The sequence below is a fragment of the Pectinophora gossypiella genome, chromosome 27 (genome assembly GCF_024362695.1).
Source record: "Pectinophora gossypiella chromosome 27, ilPecGoss1.1, whole genome shotgun sequence".
In the NCBI taxonomy this organism is placed as follows: Eukaryota; Metazoa; Arthropoda; class Insecta; order Lepidoptera; family Gelechiidae; genus Pectinophora; species Pectinophora gossypiella.
In genome coordinates this window covers 919,431-945,205 of record NC_065430.1, presented here as the reverse complement: position 1 = coordinate 945,205, position 25,775 = coordinate 919,431, and the positions used below count along the sequence as shown (strand labels likewise).

The 25,775-nt window shown below is 40.0% G+C and overlaps 1 protein-coding gene and 1 long non-coding RNA gene across 2 annotated transcripts; one reads left to right on the top strand and one right to left on the bottom strand.

Annotated features, from left to right (window-relative positions):
- Nucleotides 1-61: 61 nt before the first annotated feature.
- On the bottom strand, nucleotides 62-25,766 carry LOC126378796 (U4/U6 small nuclear ribonucleoprotein Prp3). The gene is made up of 15 exons (XM_050027197.1): nucleotides 25,425-25,766; nucleotides 23,610-23,940; nucleotides 22,380-22,563; nucleotides 21,341-21,424; nucleotides 20,072-20,193; nucleotides 18,327-18,518; nucleotides 17,233-17,360; nucleotides 16,251-16,315; nucleotides 15,658-15,780; nucleotides 6,083-6,230; nucleotides 5,048-5,201; nucleotides 4,746-4,801; nucleotides 3,447-3,596; nucleotides 650-782; nucleotides 62-220 (listed from the first exon to the last, which is right to left on the bottom strand). The coding sequence occupies exons 1-15, from the start codon at nucleotides 25,550-25,552 to the stop codon at nucleotides 107-109; spliced, it is 2,112 nt and encodes a 703-aa protein (XP_049883154.1). The 5' UTR covers nucleotides 25,553-25,766; the 3' UTR covers nucleotides 62-106.
- LOC126378797 (uncharacterized) lies at nucleotides 13,151-15,257 on the top strand. Its single transcript, XR_007568139.1, has 2 exons — nucleotides 13,151-13,352; nucleotides 14,268-15,257. It is a non-coding gene; the product is annotated as an uncharacterized LOC126378797 (long non-coding RNA).
- Nucleotides 25,767-25,775: the final 9 nt, after the last annotated feature.

The window sequence follows — 25,775 nt, the reverse complement described above, 5'->3', positions numbered from 1 at the left end:
GCAGATTATCTGGTAGACGCATAAATGTACAAAATATCAGTCATGTTAGCCGTGCTGGTTAGGTGAGCGGACCCTGTGGGAACGTGATGCTGCTAGGGACGAAGGTCTACGGGTCTTCAACGGCGGATCCTAACACAGCTCCGCTGTAGGCGAGGTCCCAATAGTGTTCCACATGGTGTTTCTGGAAATGCTCTCGACATTGCTTCTCCGTCGGTATCACCTGGAAAATTAAATAAATCGTTTGTACCAAGAATAAATAACATACGATATAATAGATGAGGAGCTTGGTGGCGCAGCGGTAAACGCGCTCGGTCTGCAATTGTTGAAGTTAAGCAACTTTCACAAAGGCCGGTCATAGGATGGGTGACCACAAAAAAAAAAATTCATCTCGAGCTCCTCCGTGCTTCGGAACGCACGTTAAGCCGTTGGTCCCGGCTGCATTAGCAGTCGTTAATAACCATCAATCCGCACTGGGCCCGCGTGGTGGTTTAAGGCCCGATCTCGCGGGTTGGTGGAGGTGTTTTTACGGCTAATAGTCGGGGCCGACGGCTTGACGTGCCCTCCGAAGCACGGAATCATGTTACTTTTTCGGACAGGTGAAGAAAATAAAATAAAAATAAATACTTGTGTTGCCAGCAACAGCTATTACCTTGAACTTGATCTCTCCGAAGGCCCGCTGCTTCACCACCCCCTCCCACACCAGCTGGCAGCTGTTCGGCACCTCGCTACCGTCAGCGTCCTTCACAGTATCATCCTCCCACTTTATACGGTTCAACATCAATCTGGAAATATATAATTTTAAATGATAAACTCCACATAAGTCATTATGATTAAAATGCTAATATGTGAACCCAGCCTAACCTAACAGCCTCCGTGGTCTAGTGGTTAGACTCACCCGACTTCCCGATGGGGACATTCTCGAAATTACTTTGTGAGACTGTCCTTTGTTTGGTTAGGACTTTTCAGGTTTGAATCACCTGATTGTCCGAAAAAGTAAGATGATTCCGTGCTTCGGAGGGCATGTTAAGCTGTTGGTCCCGGCTATTAGCCGTAAAAACACTTCCACCAACCCGCATTGGAGCAGCGTGGTGGAGTATGCTCCATACCCCCTCCGGTTGATTGAGGGGAGGCCTGTGCCCAGCAGTGGGACGTATATAGGCTGTTTAGGTTTAGAATGTGAACCCAAATATGTCATGTCGTTCTGTCAAAATCACGCACGCGTGTTAGGGGAAAAACTAACTTATTGATTTCGAGAAAATTTATTGAATCGCTCGATAATTTTACCACGCTGCGCATATTAGCACTGCAGGACAGTACTATAGTACAGTAGGATCATCGCTTAGAGCGAAAGAGACGAAATATATTATATTATGTCACTGTAAACGTACTTTAAAAGAATGTATCGCCAATTAGACTATGTATATGTCGTGGCCAGATCATATAATTGACCATTTCATGAAATGATCGACCATTTCATGAAATGGTCGTATTTCATGAAATGGCCAACTTCAACTGACCATATCGTTTAAACGTCAGCGTTTAATGATATTTCCATCCACGTTTGGCCATATCATTAATGTAGGGTGTCCATGATAAGTGGTGTAATAAAAACGCGAAATAAGGTAGGAAATAATGTATTACTCTAGTACAAAGTACAAAAATGTTTAAAATTCAAATAAAAATTAAAAAGTCATTTTCGATTAACGGAGTGTTGATGTAGTTGACATATACGCCGTAACTGCATCTCGCTTTGAAGTCGTCGTCATATTTTTTGACACTATTTCATGCCATTGGTCATCATTCAGTATACTTTTCGTGTGTAAGATAAACATACTGGCGGCGTAGGGGTGGCCCAAGGGCCACCCCCGCCGCACCCTAACCTACCGTTATGCCTTGTAAAAATTATAAAAAAAGGATTATGATAATTTAAATTATGACAAAAACATTTATGCGTTTTAATAGAATCCCGTTTCAAGTAGTTAAAGCCATCTGCGGCAAATCTACAATAAGTCACGTCAAAAAAAAGAAACTTTACGGACAGTAGGATCGTCTATATTTTTCTTTTTTTAAATTAATATCGCTTCATTCGCAGTTTTAATTATATCATATTTTGAAATCCAATAATAGTCCATTGATTTACGTAGCGTGGTCACTCGACCTTCATTATTTGCCATATAACCTAAAAATAAAAATAAAGTTGCTGTCTACTGTTAATACGAGTTTTTCTTTTCACCTTAATGTCAAAACATTGCTTCACTGCACTTTTATTTTGTATTTTCTCATTATTATTCGTATTATTCGCGTTCACAAAAGAATAATTATTGTCCGCCGCCATTATGCAAAACAAAAACAAAGCGACACCAGCGCCACTACCGGTGGATAATGTTACTATTTTACGATATGATCGCTAACGTTTGGCCATATCATGAAGTAATCATGCATTTAGTTGGTCATATCGTTAAACGTTTTGTGTTCATTGATCTGGCCAAACTACATCATGATGTGGCCAACGAATGTTGTTCTATTTCATGAAATACGACCATTTCATGAAATGGTCGATCATTTCATGAAATGATCAATTCTATGATATGGCCACGATATATACATTTATTGAGCACCTCAGTGGGGTAAGCATACTGGAGCAGCTTAGTGGAGTAAGTAAAGTGGAGCAGCTTAGTGGAGTAAGAAAAGTGGAGCAGCTTAGTGGAGTAAGTGTAGTGGAGCAGCTTAGAAGTAAGTATAGTGGAGCAGCTTAGTGGAGTAAGAATAGTCGAGCAGCTTAGTGGAGTAAGAATAGTGGAGCAGCTTAGTGGAGTAAGTATATCGAATGGTGGAGTGGGTGTGGTGGAGCACCTTTGTGGGAGAAGCATGGTGGAGCAGCTTGGTGAAGTATGGTGAACGGTGGAGTTGGTGTGGTGGAGCAGCTTAGCCGACAGGGTCCACATAATACCAGCGTCGTGGTTCACGCCGCGACTTGTGCTGAGTGAGGCCCTTTTATCTCAGGACGTCCACCACCACCTTATGGTCATTTCGACAAACATCCTGCTTTTTTTGTAATTGTTTTAGTGGATAGATCAGATATGATGTAGTTGTCTTATTTTTTTTTTTTTTTTGTATGTGGCGTCCTTTTATAATAAACTTTTTCTATTCTATTCTATTCTTAGTGGAGTAAGTGTGATGGATTCATATAGTGAAATTCACTATAGTATCCTGTCTCATATTATAAAGTCAACGTCGCTATAATATATACAGAAATCTCGGAAAACTTTGATAGCGCGTTTCAGGACGTCCATACATTTTATATGGAATGAGTTTTTGAAACTTCGCATGGTGGAGCAGCTTAGTGGAGTAAGTATATCGAATGGTGGAGTTGGTGTGGTGGAGCAGCTTAATGGAAGAAGCATGGTGGAGCATCTTAGAGAATAAGTTTTTGACAGTTCGCTCACCGCTTGTACTTGCTGTGCTGTTTGGGCCCGCCCTCCACCACCACGACGCAGCAGCCGCGGTGCAGCACCACGCACCCCGTCATGTGCAGCTGCTGCGCGTTCACCTCCACCTTGAACTTCGCTGACGCACACTCGAACAGGTCTTTCACTCTGAAAGGTCACAAAAAACCTTAATACATACATTCCATGGTATAAGAAGACCAGGTATGCTCAATCCTATGACAAGCCGCCACTGCCAGCCCTCTGGGGTGAGAGCCTTCAGCGCTCCCCATTTGTCCGGCCAAGTAGTTATAGCCTTCTGCGGCAAATCTACAATAAGTCACGTCATAAATAGCTAGCCCTCTGATGACGTAAGTGTTATTCAAATTCAAAATTCAAAAATATCTTTATTCAGTAGGTAACATAGTTACACTTTGAATCGTCAATTTTTACATAACGAACGTCTCATCCGCCTAAAACTACTGCAGCTTCTCACAAACTGTATAGCCGGGGAAAAGAAGCTGCAAGAAAAACCTCGGCACAGGGTCCTAGACGTTCTTTAAAAAAATAAGTTAACACTGTGTTACCATTAAATTGGCATCTCCAACATTCCAAGGACGTAAATTTTATTATTGAAAAGTAACTGAATTACTGATTAATATATTTAATTACTATTACTTGTCACATACATGAAAAACATTAAAACTGTACGTAATTTTTTTTACTAAAATTTCAAAATTTCCATGCAAAGTAAATTGAAACATTGGTCGTGGGTAATTTATTTTTATAATTTAACCGATATTGCTCTATATTCAATTTTAAAACGAATGAATAACCCGCGCGAATAAAATAGGCATCTCGCTGGTATGTAATCCATTTGACGAGCTGTCTGCTTAACTCTGTCGGGTTATTGGCCGATGTAAAGTTTTAAGACGGTTGTATTTGATTTCTACTTAAAATTTTGTTCCATAAATTTTATGCCTGTCGATTACCCGTCCCTTTCTTTTTTAGCGGATAAGAAAATGACAGGTATAACTAAAAATAAAATTATATGGCGTCTGCAGGAATTAGCACCAATGTATAACTATACACAACACAGTGCGGAAGTTTTAGTGCGTTGCATTTAGGATACTTACTTTTATTATTATTATTTTATGATTTTGGTTTGTTTTTCGTTTTGTTTTGGATTTTCTTTCTGTGTATTGATTTCCGTGTGGTTTCTGTCCTGTGTTGAATGTAATGTACCTGTCTGTCTGTGTCTGTGGTGTCCGGAAGTAATAAATATTTCTTTCTTTTTTCTAGAAAAAGATCTTGAATTACCTGTAAACAGCCACATGAACCGCTACCGTTGTATCTTCCCTTATTTTGCGATCAGCCTGTAACAGTAAATGAATTTTTTTTTTCGAAAAATGGCTGTTAACAAATAAGGAAAACATGAAACAACAAAAATAACAAAAAAGGAAAACATGAAACGTGCTGTTTTCCTTTGTGCTGGAAGTTTTTCTTTCCACATTTTTCCCTCAGCGATTTTTTTTTAATAATATAGGCTCGCGTTTGACCGCAATCTCACCTGATGGTATGTTATGGTGTGGTCTAGGGTGCATAATAGCGTATGTAATTACCTTCTCCCGCTTCTGCTGGTCCGTGAGCGCCCGCGCCCGGTTGGCGTCGAGGTGCGCCTTCTGGCGCTTGGCGATCTGCGCGCGCACTTTGGCCTCTATGGCCGTCGGGTCCTGCGTCGCTTCCGTGCCCAGCGCGCGCATTAAGTTTGATATCCTGCAATAAAATATATTTTAAAGCAGACATCTAATTTTAATTTAAGTTATTCCCGTCGTTTTCTTATCCGCCGAAAAGGAAAGGGACGGATGATTGTCAACAAGTTAATTTTAAAACGAATGAATAACCCGCGCGAATAAAATAGGCATCTCGCTGGTATGCAATCCGTTTGACGTGTTGTCTACTTAACTATGTCGGGTTATTGGCCGATGTGAAATTTTTCGACGCTTGTTTTAGGTTTCTGCTTAAAATTGACGCGTGTTCCATAAATTTTATGCCTGTCGATTACCCGTCCCTTTCCTTTTCGGCGGATAAGAAAATGACAGATATAACTTAAAATAAAATTAGATGGTATTTACAGGAATTAGCACCATTATCGTCATTAATTTAAGAGCCACGTTCTTGTCGGTGTAACATTCTCGATGCTACTGTTTTAGGGAAAAATAAGGCAGTGGTTTCCCTCTTGCCTTCCCCGCAGTACTCTGACGCGAGTGGGATGGCGCCCAGAGTAGTCTATTTCAAAGTCATACAAAAAAGTAAAAGATTTGTAATGCGAATGAAAGTGGTAGTCTCAGTTTCTCCTGCTTCTCCTTCCTCATCTCTCTTCTGCTCTGTCGAAGGAGTTTCTTCCTCTCTTTCTTGGTGAGCAAGTCCTACCACGAGTCATCAAGTCCTATCTCAAGTCGTGGAGCCTTATCTCGAGTAATCGAGTCCTATCTCCAGTAATCGTGGCCTATCTCGAGTCCTACCTCGAGTAATCAAGTCTTATCTCGAGTAACTGAGTCTTATCTCGGGTAATCGTGTCCTATCTCAAGTAATCGAGTCCTATCTCAAGTAATCGAGTCCTACCTCGAGTCACCGAGTCCAACCTCCGGTCTTACCTCAGTTTGGGCTCGGGCGGCGCTTCAAGCCCCAGTCTCACTTTCTCCTGTTCCTCCTTCCACGCTTCTCTTCTGCTCTGTCGACGGAGTTTCTTCCTCTCTTTCTTGGTGAGAAACACTGGCATGTAGGTCGGCTTCAGTGGTTCCGCTGGGAAGAGATTATGATAATATGATTATTCATTTGCTACGTAAGCGTGTCGTGCTAGCCCAGTTTGTAGAATGCTTGCCTCTCACTTTGAGGTCGCAGGTTCGAATCCAGCATGGGCCTAAATTCAAATTCAAAAATATCTTTATTCAGTAGGTAACATAGTTACACTTTGAATCGTCATTTTTTACATAACGAACGTCTCATCCGCCTAAAACTACTGCGGCTTCTCACAACCTGTATAGCCGTGGAAAAGAAGCTGCAAGAAAAACCTCGGCACAGGGCCCTAGACGTTCTTTAAAAAAATATAACCAAGTCGAACTTGTTTTCGAAATTATGTTTGGATCATAAACGATTATCACGTGCTCAGCGGTGAAGGAAAACATCGTGAGGAAACCCACATTCGCTTACCTAACCTGAAGATTTGACAGGTCCGGTTTTTACAGAAGCGACTGCCTGTCCGACCTTCCAAACCGAAGGGAAAACCAGCCCAATACAGGTTAGGTCACATGCCTCCAAAACGCATACCTCGGGAATTTGAGTCTGCTCACGATGTTTTCCTTCACCGCTGAGCACGTGATAATCATTTATGATCCAAACCTGATTTCGAAAACAAATTCGACAATCATTGGTTTAGACCTATGCTGGATTCGAACTTGCGACCTCAAAGTGAGAGTCAAGTGTTTTTCCAACACGGCTACAACGTAATACATTTATGACGCATAAATACCCACTTGAGATAAGGTTTTTATAAATATTAACTTATTGAAACAAAATTAAAAACCGTCGATTGTTAGTATAAAACTGATAACATTCGGAGTCGCACGCATTTTGCAATATATAAAATATTTATATTAAGTTCAATGTAAATAGTGTGATAAGAGTTGAGGTGAAGTGAAGAAAAAAATATTAATGTGTTTCTTTTTTAAACAAACTAATTAAACATAATCACAGACCGGACACTTTATACAAAAATCTTTATTATAACTATGTGCCGCCTAATGCGTCTTCTTCTGTCGTGTGGATTGTGAGGTGGATTACCAACCTCATTAACCCTGGTGTCGGGGTTAGTATCGAGCCGCCAAAGGCCCCTGACATGGCTCATGTAACGACTACTAACTTACATCAGTAAGTAGTAACCGGGACCAACGGCTTAACGTGCCTTCCGCAGCACGGATCACCTTTCTTTCGGACAATCAGGTGATCAGCCTGTAATGTCCTATAACCAAACTAGGGACCACAAAGTGATTTTCGTGATGTGTCGCCACCGGGATTTGAACCCGGGACCTGCGGACCGTGAGCCCAACGCTCAAACCACTAGAACAACTAAAGAACAGCAGAACTAGAGGAACATATTTAATATCATGTATTTTTATCATTTACGTAATCATTAAATTTATAATACGATTTTATTTTACAGATAACCAGCTGCCTAACCCCATACAACCAAGAAAGCAGAGACGTGAAGAAGAAAGACCAGCAAATCGTACCCAGCCAAGTGGTGAACCAACCAGTAAAAAAATTACAACATGACAAAAGTAATTAAACTATTCATATCAATATTAATACTGAACACACAAGTGTATAGTAAACCAAACAGAAGACACATACGAGAAATAAAATCATCAAAAACCATAAATCACATTCAACAGCCTACCCTGCTAGGAACGCGACTTGAAGAACCGCGTAAAACCTACTACGCACTTGGAAAAAACATTATGGATGTAGAGAAATACCCAGATCCACCATCTTCAAGTGATCTAGAAGGCAACAATTTAAACAAATACAGAACAAAAAGGCAACAAGGAAGTTATCAACAAAATAACATTAATGAAAATAACAAATATAACACAAGCGACCGTAACATTCCAAATGGTTACACATCTGAATATGACTCAACATACGCGAAACATACACGAAAGCGACTATAACAATCAAAACAACGTGTTTCTAAACGATGTTTACAGTAAAACTGTTAATAATCTTGCTTTAAATGGATATAAGGTTAATTCGATTAATAACATTAATAAAAATAACTATAACAACGGTAACGGTAACACGCCAAGTTATGTTTATCCAGTTGGTTACAACGGTAACAAAAATTACCAAAATAACAATTTTGACGGTAACAGTTATGTAGTACCGTTAGCAACGACACCCGGCTTAAAATACGCTAATTACCCTGAAAATAACAGTTACAATTACCAGTCAACTGCAAATATTTTATATCCAGACGGCTACAACACTATATCTTATAAAAACCAACTAACATATTACAACAATTTTCAAAATCCCACAACACCAAAACCTTACCAAGACACTTATACCAGAGCTTACAACAACATAAACGCAACTGAAAATAACATTCACAAAATAACATCTGGACAAAACAATCAAAACTTTATAACGACTGACGGTAACAAGTTTGAAACAACAACAAAGCGAGTGTTTGATCTTAGAAACTTTTTCGCGAATAGAAATAAATTTAACACAAATCGTAGGCGTCGAAGACGTAGGACAACTACTGTTAGTCCTAATAAAATTGTAATTGTGCCTTCCTGCATTATGTTTTGTACCAGCAGCGCAATGTGTCCGGAAGACCAAGTATTAGCTGGTGGTTTCTGTGTGCCCAATAGGAAAGACGCTATCGATTATGAATATTACGACGAAAACTAATGTTGGGTGTGCGGAAGTGTAGAGACGAGTAAGATATATTATATACAGGTTGTTAGTGACATCGTAACGAATACTCAGGGGGATGATTCAGACCATGATTCTGGGTTAATATCAAGTGGAATTTTCCGTCGCAAAATTCATGATTTCTTTTTTAAATTATTTTCAATTATATACTTTTGCGATGAAAAATTCCACTTGATATTAACTCAGAATAATGAACTGAATCATCCCTCTCAGTATTTGTTACGATGTCACTAACACCCCGTGCAAGTACATCAGGTTGCCATACAAGTAGGTATGGGTGTCAGTGACACCGTAATGAATACTGAGGGGGATGATTCAGACCATGATTCTGAGATAATATCAAACGGAATTATCCGTCGCAAAATTCATGTGTTTCTTTTTTATTATTTTCAAATCTTTATTTTTTTTTTAAATAAAATCGTCACTAATTTAAGAGTCACGCTCTTGTCGGTGTAGCATTCTCCATTCTTGTCTATCAAAGACCAATTCCTTCACTTTGTTATAAGACACGATGTTCGCCTTCTCTTTAATCTGTTCTATGTAAGCTCTTCTTTCTTCCCCTTCCTCTATTTCCTTGTAGCTTCCCTACTATGATGTTTTTAATAAATTCGTCGTGTCTTATTAGGTGTCCAATCATTTTGCCTCTTCTGTCCTCAATAATTCTCAGTATTTGTCTTTTTTCCCTTACTCTTACTAGGACTTCCTCATTAGTAACTCTTTCAGTCTAACTTATTCTTTCCATCCTCCTCCAACACCACATTTCAAATGCCTCAAGTCTCTCTCTGTCTTACTGAGTCCACATTTCACATCCATAAAATACATTTTCTATATTTATATTTCTATTTTCTATATACGAAATTATCTATATTATTAATTTATGTTCTGTTTTCAATAAATTGTTTCCACACTTTAATGTTGTGTTTATTTATCTCACTGCTTTGATAAAAGCTCAACTTGACATTGGAATCTAAGGTTAAAATAAAAATAGATAGTGTAGTGTCACAGAATAAAAATACACTACGTTAATCCTTTTCAAGGGCGAAACTAACCCACATGGATGACAGGTTAGGTTATGGGTGGCCAATGCAATTTCATCTAATTCTCTACGGAGATAGACTGTCCACGACCTGGCGAATTCATTAATTTTCTTATTTAACTTTGGCATATAAAAGTATATTCTGCACACATTTGCTTTACCTACTCCTTGCATCCTTAAAGGAGTAGGCGCGATGTTATGTTGTTATCTTGTGTCGAGCAGAATTGGAACCATTGACTAATAGGCTAGTTTCAAACTAGTCAAATCAGTTACTTTTTACTAAACGCCAAAACACGAAATTACTATGGAATTTGTATGAAAAAGCACACCGAGACGTCATAGAAAAACGTAATAAAATGTCGTACTTATTATTACGTTTTTCTTGATTAAAATTCATAAATAATAAAAATAGAAAATAGAAAAATATTTATTTCAAAAAAAGAGATTTACAAAAGTAATCTGTTACAAAAAATCGGTTTTATGAGGTAGTTTCAGAAAATCTACATATATACAGATAAAACAGCGGACCCTGCACTAAGCATAAGCCTGTATCGCAGGGACCCGAAAAAAAAAACGATTTAACATTGTTTGGTTTTGTTCGGACTTATCCAGAAGCAACAGATGAACCATTTTAAAGGTACAAAAGAAACTGGTATGTGCAAAAATATAATATGTATATAATGGTCCCGATTCCTGCAGACACCATCTAATTTTCTTTTAAGTTATATCCGTCATTTTCATATCCGTCGAAAAGGAAAGGGACGGATGATTGACAGCTCTTAATTTTAGGAAGAATGAGTAAATGAATGAATAACCCGGGCGAATCAAAAAGGTATGTCGCTGGTATGCAATCCGTTTGACGTGCTGTCTACTTAACTGTGTCGGGTTATTGACCGATGTAAATTTTTTAGACGGTTGTTTTAGATTTGTGCTTAAAATTGACGTGTGTTCCATAAATTTTATGCTTGTCGATTACCCCTCCCTTTCCTTTTCGGCGGATAAGAAAATGACAGATATAACTTAAAATAAAATTAGATGGTATTTACAGGAATTAGCACCATTATATAGTATTTATAAGTTAGGAGGAGTGTCTATTTCTGTGTGATCCCGTAATTATGAATTTGGCATCAATTCCTCCGTTTTGTCAAAGTTCTGACTCAGCAACCATGTCTCAACTTCTTTTTTGGTCTCTCTCATAAGTTAAATAGGATTAGAAACACAATAAGTTAGATAGGATCTGCTGAACTGGGAGTAAAGAAAAACATAGAATGTGTTCAGCTGCCTCTCCTCCCGTGCAAGTCGTAAAAGCCGACAAAGGAAAAGCGTCCTACCAAAAATGATGAATCTATATGGGCAGTGGGCTGATCCCCTATTGTTCGGACCACGAACAAAATATAAAAATGTCTATGGTTTTGTTACTATTAAAAAGGGATTGTCATAGACAAAAGGAGACTTCCTTCTTGGCATCAAAAATGGATGCATAATCAATATTTTCTTGTGTAAAAAATATATATAAAACAATACTAAAAATATATGGTGATTTATAAAATAATAATAATAAAAGTGTAAAATGTGTGAATAAGTAAAAAAAATCAATAAACTTCAAAATATTACTTTATGTGGGGCTTTTTGGCGGGAGATGGGAACGGGACAGTTGCTTTCTTCATTGAGTAATCTAAATAATTAATACGAAGTGGTGTTTTGTGGTTAATGATCGCATTAAGTTAGTCGGAAGACATTCGCGAGAGTTCTTATATTGGAGTATTCAATAAACAAAGTGTATCTGCCTATTTTCGCTTCGTGTCAGGAAGCCGCTTCATAACTCAAAAGTTTATGCAGACTTTTGAGTTAATTCGTTTGGGGTTCGGAGTAGGAGTCTACTCCGAGGGTGGGGGCTTAGGTTTCATCATCATCACCTTTCATCATTTCATTAATCATCAAGAAAATAAATACGTCAGACATGGCTGTATGGGCATAGTTCCCTTTGCCTTACCCTTCGGGGAAAACCAAAACAAAAAAAAATACTTTATGTAGTCGTTTACTTACCAGCACACCACTCAAGCATCACACATAGAACGCCACACCTATCACCATACGGTTCATCATTATCCATCTTAGGACTATGTATCAAAAGTGGCTGCAAATAGTCTTCTGATTATTTGTGGCTCTGCCCACCCCTTCGGGGAACACGGGCGTGAGTTTATGTATATATGTATGTAGGATAAAGAAAATGTTCCGTTCAAAAATTTACATCGGCCAATAACTTAGTAGAGAGAGTATACTCTTAATTGGTAATTCTATTTTATTTAACTAAACAGCTGGGCGATATCTAACTTTTTTTTTTATTTGTCTGTTATTATTATTATTTTTTTTTTTAATGTTTGAGGAGTGACAAACATCGTTTGTTTTTATTATATTCTTTTCTATTGCATGCGGTGCTCACCTGTAATTAGTTACGCAATTAGTTTTAAGTCTTTTGAAATGTAATTTATACATGAATTATTGTAGTAACTGTTGGTGTGCCTAATAAAATAAAATAAAAAAAAAACTTAGTGTACTATATCCACTGCCGAAGGTTGTCTGGAAGAGATCGCTCTTAGCGATAAGGCCGCCTTTGCCCACCTTAGAATAAGTTTGTCCTGTAAATGTTTTGTGAATAATAATAATAATAAAAATAATAAATAATAAAAATATTTATTTGACCATAAGAACAACAAACTAAGGACAATAGATTAAAAACTAAAAACATAAGCTTCAAAACTTGAACCCTGCTCCTGAATTTGTGTGCAATAAAGTGTTTTATTATTATTATTAACTTAGTTAAAGAAATTAACAAAATTATATTAATATCAACCTTCAAAATTTTCGTTACGATGTCACTAACAGCCTGTATAGATAAAGGGTGAAAGGTCAAATGATAAAACTATTATCAGAAATGCGATGCTCATTTCACAGCATAAAATATGTTCCAGTTCTCAACGAAACTTGGGAATACCAAACGTATTGTCTCTTATTATATTCCGGTATAAAAATAAATAAAGTAAAATTATAAAAAAGTTATAAAATTATAAAAATTATAAAAATTATAAAAAAAGTATAAAAAATAAATAAAGAAAAATTATAAAAAAATATAAAATTATAAAAAAAGTATAAAAAATAAATAAATTAAAATTATAAATTATAAAAATTATAAAAAAAAGTATAAAAAATAAATAAAGTAAAATTAGACCATTTATCATTGGGATTTTACAATAATATTGCTTATATAATAACGTCTCATACGCTATAGTTACATTACGAGATTGAACTGTGAAAGAGTGACAAAGAAAGCGATCAAACAAAGTGTTTAGTATCATACATACATAAACTCACGCCTATTTCCCACCGAGGTAAGCAGTACGACCTCTGTGGTCCAGTGGTTGAGTGTTGGTTCGAATCTCCGTGGAAACATCACAAAAATCACTTTGTGACGGCTTAGGGGACATCTCGTCCCAGTCTTAAACTGGGCCCAGAGACGAGTTTGCCCTTTTCTAATTTGATAATGGGTAACTGGGCCCACTATGATTCAGTTGTTGGGACGATTACGCCATTGATTATTTTCTAGGGGTTTCTTGGGCCCTACGTATCCCTAGTTTGGTTAGGACATTACAGGCTGATCACCTAATTCTCCGACAGTAAGTTGATCTGTGCTTCGGAAAGCCGTTGGTCCCGGTTACTACTTACATATGATAGTACGTAGTCGTTACATGAGCCATGTCAGGGGCCTTTGGAGGCTCTATGATAACCCAGACACCAGGGTTGATGAGGTTGGTAATCCACCTCAAAACCTACACGATATGAAGAAGAAGCAGAGACTATGAAATTCCATTTGCTTCGATCCTGACACACTTCTCTTGTTTCCTCCACATTCATTAATCGTTTCATATACCTTTAGATGTGACGGGTCATGGTTTTTAAAAGCCTCCGTTGTCTAGTGATTAGAGCGTTAGGCTCACGATCTGGAGGTCCGGGTTCGATGCCCGATGGGGACATTGTCGATATCACTTTGTGAGACTGTCCTTTGTTTGGTAAGGATTTTTCAGGCTTGAATCACCTGATTGTCCGAAAAAGTAAGATGATTCCGTGCTTCGAAGGGCACGTTAAGCCGTTGGTCCCGGCTATTAGCTGTAAATACACCTCCACCAACCCGCAGTGGAGCAGCGTGGTGTAGTATGCTCCATACGTCCTCCGGTTGATTGCGGGGAGGCCTGTGCCCAGCAGCGGGACGTATATAGGCTGTTTATGTATGTATATGATTTTTACAGAAGCGACTGCCTGTCTGACCTCCTAACCCGAAGGAAAACCAATCTAAAACACAACATAATAAATAAGAAAATAAAATGACGAAGTATTTGATATTGTTAATAACATTCAATATAGTGTTTAATACAAAAGCTATACCTGTCAAATATATACAGAACTATAATATACAAGGTACAGAAATTGAGAATGATGCAATTGGAATTCTGACTAACTTCGCTGATGACGAAAGACATTATACAAAAGTCAAAAGACATGCTTGGTTCGATTCAAACAACAAGAACGTGTTAACAACAACAGCGTTACCAGCAACTAAAAATAACAACGCAATTAAACATAACAATCTTGGAAATAACATTGTTACTAATCCAACTAGAGGTAACAATAAACAGTTTAACAATAACTTTATAGACGCTGAAAGGAACGCAAATAAACACCAATATAGCAAACCGATTAATAACCATAACGGTCAAGACAGCAAGGTTTATATCTGTCGCATAAATAACAAGAAAAACGGAACTCAGAAATCTACTTACGATGCTATGTACTACAGATTTGTTAAAAACGTTGCCAACAACAAATATGTTATAAAAAACAGCACAGTTATTCATGGATATTACAACGATGTTACAGTCAATAACAAAAACAACCCGGTCACGACTCGAAGTAACAATAACACTGCAACTGGAAGTAACAATTTGATCAAAAATAACAGTCAGTTGCAAACTGGGAATAACAATTTGATCAGGAATAACAACCCTGAGGTTATAGATGAAGTGATCGTTAAGAAATCGAAGACGGAAGACTGTAACATTATCACGGCCAACACTTGCCCAGACGGGTTTATGCAAGACCCCAGCGGCACTATGTGTGTCCCAGACTTTAGCACTATTCAAAGTGACGATTATTATGAAGCATAATAAAAGTTCATCATGCATGCATGTATGTAAATCTGTATTCTATAAAATAAAGAAGATTAATATACCCATGTCATATGATATATGGTTTTTTATTTACCGGTGTTACAGCTCGAGTCAGTCAGTCAGTGAGTGACTCAGTAAATCAGTTAGTGATTGAGTCAGTGAGTGAGAGTTAGTAAGTCAGTGAGTGAATAAGCCAGAGAGTGAGTGACATAAAAGTAATACTCACTGGGCGATCGTAACTGTGTCGCTTCTACTGTCGGCATGAGTCAGTCAGTCAGTGAGCGAGTCCGTCAGTCAGTGAGTGAGTCAGTAAGTCTGTGAGTGACTGACATAAAAGTAATACTCACTGGGCCGTCGTAACTTTGTCGCTTCCACTGTCAGCATGAGTCAGTGAGTGAGTCAGTCAGTGAGTGAGTGAGTCAGTCAGTGAGTGAGTGAGTCAGTCAGTGAGGGAGATAAAAGTAATACTCACTGGGCGGCCGTAACTGCTGAGGATGCTCCACGAGGTTGGTGATGGCGTCTTCATTTAGGTTGTCCACTATGTCGTCGTCGCCGGTGTTACACGCGTCCACACGCGCCGTGTCGCTTCTGCTGTCTTGTGACTCTGATAACAATAATATCATCATCTCCCTAGCATTATCCCGCTTTTAACAGGGTCCGCTTACCTAAACTGAAGATTTGACAGGTCCGGATTTTTACAGAAGCGACTGCCTGTCCGACCCGCTATGGGAAACCCAGCCAAATACAGGTTACATCACATACCTCCGAAACGTATATCTCGGGAATGTGGGTTTCCTCACGATGATTCCCTTCACCGCTGAGCACGTGATAATCATGTATAATCCAAACATGAATTCACAAACGGATGATTCAGCCCATGACTCGAAGTGGATTTTCCTTATGTTTTTTTTTCATTTCCGGTTCAATACTTTTGCGACGGAAAATTCCACTTGATATCAACTCAGAATGATATCAAGCGGAATTTGCCTGAATCATCCCTCAAAGTTTTCGTTACGATGTAAGTAACAGCCTGTATAATAATGGGACATTTTGAACACATCATACCTGTCGTTGTCCGTTTGCGTTTTTGTTCCCTTTCCTCTGGTGTCATTAGTATCACGCTGTCCCACCTGAAGATGGAATAAAAATCTGAATCAGCATAATTTATCTTACGTGTGCCGTCTGACGCCATACGATTGAAGACTAAAGTAAGACAAAAAAAGATTAAATTTACCTATATCTAGACTGGTCCTACATTCTTCATATGTGATGTCCATCAAAATTTATAATAAACAGCCTAACATATTAAAAGAAGAAATAAGTGACAAAATCTTTATTAAAAATTAAAGAATTTCTCATTAATAAATGTTACTACAGCACTAGTGAATAGCTTAATGATACTGATGTTACTGTTTGAAAAGCTTCCTTCACTCTTTTAAACTTCTATTTTGTTGTGCCCGAAAGGGTCTGTGATTTGAAACTCATATGTAACTTACAAACTTGTACACTATCATAGTATGCAAATAAAGAATATTGAATATTGAAGACCGAGGGGGTGAGGTAAGCCTAGCTCAGCCGCTGGTGGGGAGCGGAGAGCTGCCCTTCTATCATCATCTCCCTAGCATTACCCCGTTTTTCACAGGATCCGCTTACCTAATCTGAAGATTTGACAGGTCCGGTTTTTTACAGAAGCGACTAACAGTCTGACCTTCCAACTCGAACGGAAAACCTGCCCAATACAGGTTAGGTCACATTAACATACCTCCGAAACGCATTTCTCGGGAATGTGGGTTTCCTTACGATGTTCTCCTTCACCGCTGAGCAGGTCATAATCATTTATGATCCAAACATGAATTCGAAAACAAATTCGACAATCGTTGGTTTAGGCATGTGCTGGATTCGAACCTGCGACCTCAAAGTGAGAGGCAAGCATTCTGCCAACTGGGCTACCACGGCTCTAGAGCACGTAGAGCCCTTCTATACGTAGTATAGAACCCCCTATCGTCCCTGTGCAATAAAGTATATTTGATTTGATTTGATTACTTACCACTCTATATCGGGCACTCTATCTGTGTCGGCTGTGTCTGAAGTCAACAAAGCCAGCTTGGTCGCCGACGAGATTCCAGTCTTCCTCGCTATCTGAGATATTTCATTCTGTAGCTTCTCTAACTGGGCCTGTGGATAGAGAAAGTAATATCGTTGCATTTCGCTTTTAAAAAAGGATACAAACAGCCTTAACTATAGTCCCCCCCCCCATATAGGCACTACTCCATCTATAATAATTTTAATCCCCCCTATACAGTCACTAATCCCCATACCACACTAAGACCCCTTTCATCATACCAAGACCCCCTTTATCAGAATTAGACCCCTCTTATCCTCCTAATACCGCTCATCACACTAAGACCCCTTTCATCATACCAAGATCCCCTTTATCTTACTAAGACCCCCTTTATCAGACTTAGTCACCCTTTATCAACGTAAAACCCCCCTCATCACACTAAGACCCCTTTCATCACCCCAAGACCCCCCTTTATCTTACTAAGACCCCCTTTATCAGACTTAGTCACCCTTTATCAACGTAAAACCCCCCTCATCACACTAAGACCCCTTTCATCATACCAAGATCCCCTTTATCTTACTAAGACCCCCTTTATCAGACGTAGACCCCTCTTATCCTCCTAAGACCCCCCCTCATCACACTAAGACCCCTTTCATCACCCCAAGACCCCCCTTTATCTTACTAAGACCCCCTTTATCAGACTTAGTCACCCTTTATCAACGTAAAACCCCCCTCATCACACTAAGACCCCTTTCATCACCCCAAGACCCCCCTTTATCTTACTAAGACCCCCTTTATCAGACTTAGACCCCTCTTATCCTCCTAAGACCCCCCCTCATCACACTAAGACCCCTTTACCACACTAAGACCCCTTTCATCATCCCAAGACCCCCTTTATCAACCTTAAACCCCCTCATCATACCAAGACCCCCTTTATCACACTAAAACCCCTTCCATCATCCCAAGACCCCTTTATCACGCTAAGACCCTCCTCATCACACTAAGACCCCTCTTATCCACCTAAGACCCCCGTCATCACACTAAGACCCCCTTTAACCACAGCAGTCCGCAGCGCCCACCTTCATCCGCAGCCGCTCGGCCAGCTGGCGGAACTTGCCGGGCTCGTGGAAGCGCAGCGCGCGCCTCGTCCTCGCGGCCGGCTTGACGGCCAGCCGCGGGTCCTGCCAGGCGCCGCCGGCCGGCTGCTCGGGCGCCGCCACGCCCGACATCTGCGCGCGGAACTCCTCGCGACGCTTCGCACGAATGTTGGCCTGGAAGAGAAAATATTCAGGGTGAATATCAAAATGTGCCAAGTTTGGTTATGACAGTTCGCCACCAAACTTGAAATTTTGATATTCACCCTTCACTCGAAATAACTAATGAAGATAAATACTGCCTATTTCTCCCACCAGTGCCTTGTTTATCGAAACTTACAAGCCCCATATTACAAGAAATAACAGTGGGTACATTTGTATGAAAGTTGGTCCAAGAACCTCCACTGATGAGACTTTGTGTCGGCGTTAATTATGAATTAAGAAGAGAAATTCACCAAATCGGAAAATAAAATGAAGTTACATCACTTCCGTCATGAAGTTGCAACGCTCCGACGGCAGGTGGCCTACGGGCAGAGCTGGGTAAGTCGGAGAGTCACTACAGAGTCGTCGTGTCGAGCGGACGTGCACTGCCGTTATAGTCGGGCAGTCTACCGCGAACCTTCGTCATGAACGGACGTGTCGAATAATTACGATCGGAACGTGGAGTGCTATAGTCGCTCACCTATAGGGAAAACATAAGCTTTCATTACATATTTGTTTCATCAGTGGATGTTCTTGGACCAGTTTCGCCCATTCTCGTTTCCTTGTAAAACTTTTCTTTATTACAAAAATGTGTTTATCAAAACTACACATGTAAATACATTGTTTTAAATTTACGCGGTTATTATCATAATTAAAGCACATAATAACGGGTTCTTACCGCGTTTAAATGGGGATATGAGACTCCCGATATTTCGACACTGTTGCAAGTGACATGATCACGGGATGACTGATGAGATTGGAGTGGAGTAGGTAGATCCAGTGTGGACAGTGTCGAAATATCGGGAGCCTCATATCTCCATTTAAACGCGGTAAGAACCCGTTATTATGTGCTTTAATTACACATGTAAATTACACGTTACAAGTGTATTTACACTTTTTTGATAAACATAATTTACACATACTTGTAACTTGTAGCTTATAAACATGTAGACTTGTAAATTTTGATAAACACGACACAGGTGTCACTACTGTTGAGTGTTATTAAAATTTGACAGTTATGTATGTAGTTAACAGCCTCCGTGGTCTAGTGGTAAGAGCGTTAGGCTCACGATCTGGAGGTCCGGGTTCGATTCCCGATGGGGACATGGTCGAAATCACTTTGTGAGACTGTCCTTTGTTTGGTAAGGACTTTTCACGCTTGAATCACCTGATTGTCCGAAAAAGTAAGTTGATTCCGTGCTTCGGAGGGCACGTTAAGCCGTTGGTCCCGGCTATTAGCCGTAAAAACACCTCCACCAACCCGCATTGGAGCAGCGTGGTGGAGTATGCTCCTTACCCCCTCCGGTTGAATGAGGGGAGGCCTGTGCCCAGCAGTGGGACGTAATAGGCTATTTATGTATGTATGTATGTAGGTATTACATGACTACATGAGCCATGAAAGGAGCCTTTGGTGGGTCAGTAATAACCCTGACACCACGGTTGATGGGGTTGGTATGCCACCTCACAACCCAAACGATAAGAAGACTAAAGACATTATTGAGTTTGAATGATTAAGTCTTGAGACGTACCTTCAGTGTAGGCGCAACGTGTGTGAGCTGTACTCGTTTCCCGCTCGTGTCTATGGTGCGACCCTCTCTGTCCAGGATGAGGGGAGCCGGGCCCGAGGCGCCCGCCGGCGCCAGCGCTCCACCTGATATCAGAAATCAGAATCATTTATTCAACGTAATTATCATTGATAAACTTGTTAAAGGTCATAACATAACATAAACAGGTATAGGTATATATTTTTGAAATTATGTTTTTATAATTTTTGTTTTTAAAAGATGTGTTGCTGTTGCAGTTTCTTGTCATTTCTCGGTCTAATGGATCTGATTCTAGTACATACATACATAACATAATCAGCCTATATACGTCCCACTGCTGGACACAGGCCTCCCCTAATCAACCGGAGGGGGTATTGAGCATACTCCACCACGTTGCTCCACTGCGGGTTGGTGGAGGTGTTTTTACGGCTAATAGCCAATGTTGAAGGTCAATGTAAAATTTTTGAATTAACGTCATTTCGCAAGGTGTTATGGCTGTGGAGAAATGACAAGAAACTGCAACAGCAACACATCTTTTAAAAACAAAAATTATAAAAAGATAATTTCAAAAAGACTTCACTTAAGCTCACGACTATAATCATACATAACATAAATAGCCTATATACGTCCCACTGCTGGGCACAGGCCTCCCCTCAATCAACCGGAGGGGGTATACAGCATACTCCACCACGCTGCTCCACTGCGGGTTGGTGGTTGGTGGGCTAGTAGCCCGGAACCAACGGCTTAGCATGCCTTGTGAAGCACGGAATCATTTTACTTTTCCGGACAATCAGGCGATTCAAGCCTGCGATGTCCTTAACAAAGGACAGTCTCACAAAGTGATTTCGACAATGTCCCCATCGGGAATCAAACCCGGACCTCCGGATCGTGAGCGTAACGCTCTAACCACTAGACCATGGAGGCTGTTCGCCGACTATTACAACTACTATATCATCATCATCATCACCAGCCCATTAACGTCCCCACTGCTGGGGCACGGGCCTTCCCTACGGATGGATAGAGAGATCGGGCCTTAAACCACCACGCGGGCCCAGTGCGGATTGGTGGTTATTAACGACTGCTAATGCAGCCGGGACCAACGGCTTAACGTGCCTTCCGAAGCACGGAGGAGGTCGAGATGAAAACTTTTTTTTTGTGGTCACCCATCCTGTGACCGGCCTTACTAACTACTATATCAATGAGGTTAAAATCTAGAAACTCAAATGTAGGTGGCAGCACTGTTAAGGTCCTTACCGGCCAGTTTCCTCTGTATCCTGGCCTGCAGCTCAGCTATCTTCCTCTGCTTCTCCAACTCCTCGGCGGTCACCGGCGCAGCCGCTGGAATATAAGAAATATCCTCAAAATGATATAAAAGGCCCCTGACTCATGTAACGACTAATTACTTACATCAGTAAGTAGTAACCGGGACCAACGGCTTAACGTGCATTCCGAAACACGGATCTTTTTGTCTCATTAATTCCGGTGTTTTATTGAAGATACAATCCATATTAAAAGAGCTTAAGATCACGACGCGGCTCTCCTCAATATGCCAGAATCGTGCCCTAAGCTTCATCGGACAAATTATGCGGTCTCCGAAGCATAGTCTGTAGAAGCAGATCATCGTTGGGCAAATGGATGGCAAACGTGCGCGAGGAAGGGCGCCTACGAGGTGGTCTGACATCCTGAAGAAGACGGTGGGCGGCAGCATACAGAGGGCGGTATACGCAGCATATAGCCGTACCGAATGGAAAACCATAACCTGTGGTCGCGGTCCTCAGCAGTGAGGGAACGACGAAGAAGAAGATGCATGCATACCTTAGTAAATATAGTTTAGTTATGGCTCTATTTTGAAAATGGGAGTTAGCGGGAAAAAAAATGTTGTATGAAAAAATCTAAACTGCATAAGTTCATCATCATCAGCCGTACGACGCTCACTGCTGGGTATAGGCCTCCCCCAAGGATCTCCACGACGATCGGTCCTGCGACCACGTGTCGGACTACGTTCAGTGGGTAGGCCCGCTACAAGGTGGACCGACGATCTGGTGAAGGTCGCGGGAAGCCGCTGAATGCGGGCAGCGCAGGAAACTGCATAAGTTAGATGCTTGAAATTTGACATGCACTCCCACACACACACAAAGATCTCTCTTTTATAACACGCCATGCGGACGAAGTCGCGGACAAAAGCTAGTTGTTTACATATGTCGCAATAGGCATGCAATGACCTGTAATGACTGTGTGTATTGAATACTTTAGTAAATAAATAAATGTAGAAGCGAATAGAAATGGTACTAACTTGGTTTAGAGTAGAGAGTGGGCTTGATAACACTTGGTGGAGGCATGGAGCTGCTCTGCTGGACTTGGAGCTTGATATGCTGTGCTGCAGCCACCGCCGCGTTCACCCCAGGGCTCTCCCCCTTCAGAGCGGTGAGGGCTCTCTTCCGCTCCTCAATCTCTTTCTGTGCGTTTGCCATCATCAGCTGAAAAGTACAATCATCTCCCTAGCATTATCCCGTTTTCCACAGGGCCCGCTTACCTAACCTGAAGATTTGACAGGCCCAGTTTTTTACACAAGCGACTGCCTCTCTGACCTTCCAACCCGAACGCAAAACCAGCCTGTAACCTGGAAACTGACAGAGGGCAGCAGTAACTGTCAGTACTATTTAGAGGTGGAGGACAGGAGTCCTAGTGTGGCTTTGAAATAGACTACTCTGGGCGCCATCCCACTCGCGTCAGACAGAGTACTGCGGGGCAGAAGGCAAGAGGGAAACCACTGCGCTATTTTTCCCTAAAAAGTAGCATGGAGGATGCTACACCGACAAGAGCGTGGCTCTTAAATTAGTAATCAGAACCATTTATTCAACATAATTATCATGGATAAACTTGTTGAAGGTAAATGTAACATTTTTGAATTTAAGTTATTTCGCAAGGTGTTATGGCTGAGGAGAAGAAATGACAAGAAACTGCAACAGCAACACATTTTTTAAATCAATTTAGGTATACATTACAAGTTATTTGATAACTAGAGGAACACATTCAATACCAGACATTCATTTAGGTAATCATTAATCTTATAATAAGGTTTTATACATAAAGTAAGCTTCACATGAGCTTTAAATTTATTTTTCTGACAAATTTACATTTAGAGATGAGAGGACTCCTGTCCTGTCCTAGTTGATATATTTAAATAAAAAAAAAACTTATTTTTTTTTTCATTTTTGTGCCCAAACATGCGATCGGTCGACTGACCATATGCAGTTTTGATGGTTTGGTTTTATTAACGTGCAGGACAGACCCCCTCATTAGAAGGCTGCCTTCATTAAGGTGCTACTGTATGTTATCCCATATGTGCGTCCTTTTGAGGCGTCTCATATAGTGGTTGTCACTTAAACTCCGGGCCAGTTTGTTTTGGTGATGAGTAATGCGATCTCTGTATAGCCTTGTAGTGGTGGCAATTTCTTGCTTAACTGTCCTCATTCCAAGGTACTCGTGAAGTGAAAAAAAAATCTTGAAATACCAAAAATACCTTAATCCTGTCGGCGCTGAGCCCAGCGATCTTGGAGCCAACGGTCTCTCCCACCGGTAACGCCACAGGAATATCGACTCCATTATTCTCCTTCTTATCTTCCCTCTCATCCTTCTTCTTGTCATCTCTCTCCCTCTCTTCGTGTCTTCTGTCGTCATGACGGGATCTCTTATAGTCCCTATCCTTGTCCGATTCGTGCTTACGTTTCGATGACGATTTTGAAGTCGAGATCAACTCTTGAGCTAAAGCGATGACTTTATCTGCCAACTTGCTCGCTTTCTTGGAATCTATGTGGGTTGATATCTTGTCGATTATTTTTCTGCGTTCATACCTGTAATTTGCAATAAACATACTTTTTTAACAATTTGTGGGTCATTCTGTCGTGTGGGTTGTGAAGTGAGGTGGATCAACCACAGCATCATATGTAGAAGAACTTTTAAATGATAAGTCAAATTAACAATTGCAGAAGAAATTGCAAAGCACAATAAAAGGCATATGGAACGGTTGAACAACCATCCAAATCCTTTAGCAACCATGCTGTTGGAAACCAGCAGTAGGGTGAAGAGGCTCAAGAGAATGGATGTTCTTGGGCACAAAAAAAATCGAAGATAGTGACATTGGTTGCTTTACTTCAAACAAACCAATAACAATGCAACAAATCTGATAAAAGTCTTGCGACTGATTGCAGATAAAAAGAACAGAAAAAAAAAAGTCAAATTAAATCAAATATACTTTATTGCACAGAACTAAATTTCAACAATCAGACATAACACATGAATACAGTACAATTTGGGTGGCCTTATTGCTCTAAAGCAATTTCTAAGTATTGGATAAGATTTAATATACACTTCCTCTGTTCCCTTCAATGTTGCAATGTGCCCATGTTTTGTTAAAATTCAAATATAACAGGTAACATAGACACAGGTGGTGGGTATTCAGTAGGTAACATAGTTACACTTTGAATTATGTTTTTTTTTTAATTTAATATTCAAAGTAATAATAAACATTTTACAATCAAATACGGTGTCTCATAAACCTATCGACAGGTTTTTCTGTACACCGCAACTCATCGTCTGTTTTTGCATTTTGTAGGTAGATACAATAAAGATTATACTAAATGGATGAGTACACACGGTAGTGAAGAAGTAGGTAGTTCGCTCGTTACTGCTTGCTAAACAAGTTGAACCTCACATGACATAACTATAAATAAATACTGACGATTATACTCTATTTTTACATAACAAACGTCTCATCCGCCTAAAACTATTGCAGCTTCTCACAACCTGTATAGCCGGGGAAAGAAGCTACAAGAAAAACCTCGGCACACGGCCTTAGACATTCTTTAAAAAAAAAATGTTATACAATTTAGTAAATTGGCTGCCCAATATCAGTTGTAAGCTAATCTCTAACTAACTTTATAATAACGTCATTTAAGTTTCTGTGTAACTTAGTTCTTATGTCACGGTTTTTATTTCTTTCAATCTGAATCTGGATTGCATTCCTTAATCATTCCTTGCTCAAAGAACAAATACATAAGATTATTAACATTCAATCATTGATTATTGACCAAATTGGATATGTCCTTGGAAAAGATTCAGTACCATCTACTCTGAACCGGCGTGCGTGTATAAAACGATTGATGAATGTGGAGGAAGCGAGAGAAGTGCGTCAGGATCTTGCATATCAAGAGAATTCCATAGTCTGTTTACACTGGTGGGAAATAAGCGAGTGTTTATGTATGTATAAGATTATTTCTTGTTTAATTGACATATAGTACAAGAGAGGGATGAGTCTAAACAAGAAAATCATACGCACCCATTGGTCAAACATGATGATACGGTAGACAGCAAAGAACTATCGGATTTACCAATAGTTCTGTATATAGCACGGTCCAAAGATGACCGGATGTCTTCCACTTCTCTCCGGGAAAGTTGCAAAGCCATCTTATTGGCAAAACTTAAAGTAAAATACACACGAAAAACACTTTGAGGTTATGCACTTTCGCTTCACTCAATCTTGTATTTCTAGAAGTTTATTTGAACTTAAACTAAATATGTAGAAATTAGTTACAGGTTGGTAACATTCTTGCACGTTATAATCGGCAAAATTACAGTAAATACGAGATTTACGGCGATAATTTACGTTTTCATAACTGACGTAAACATC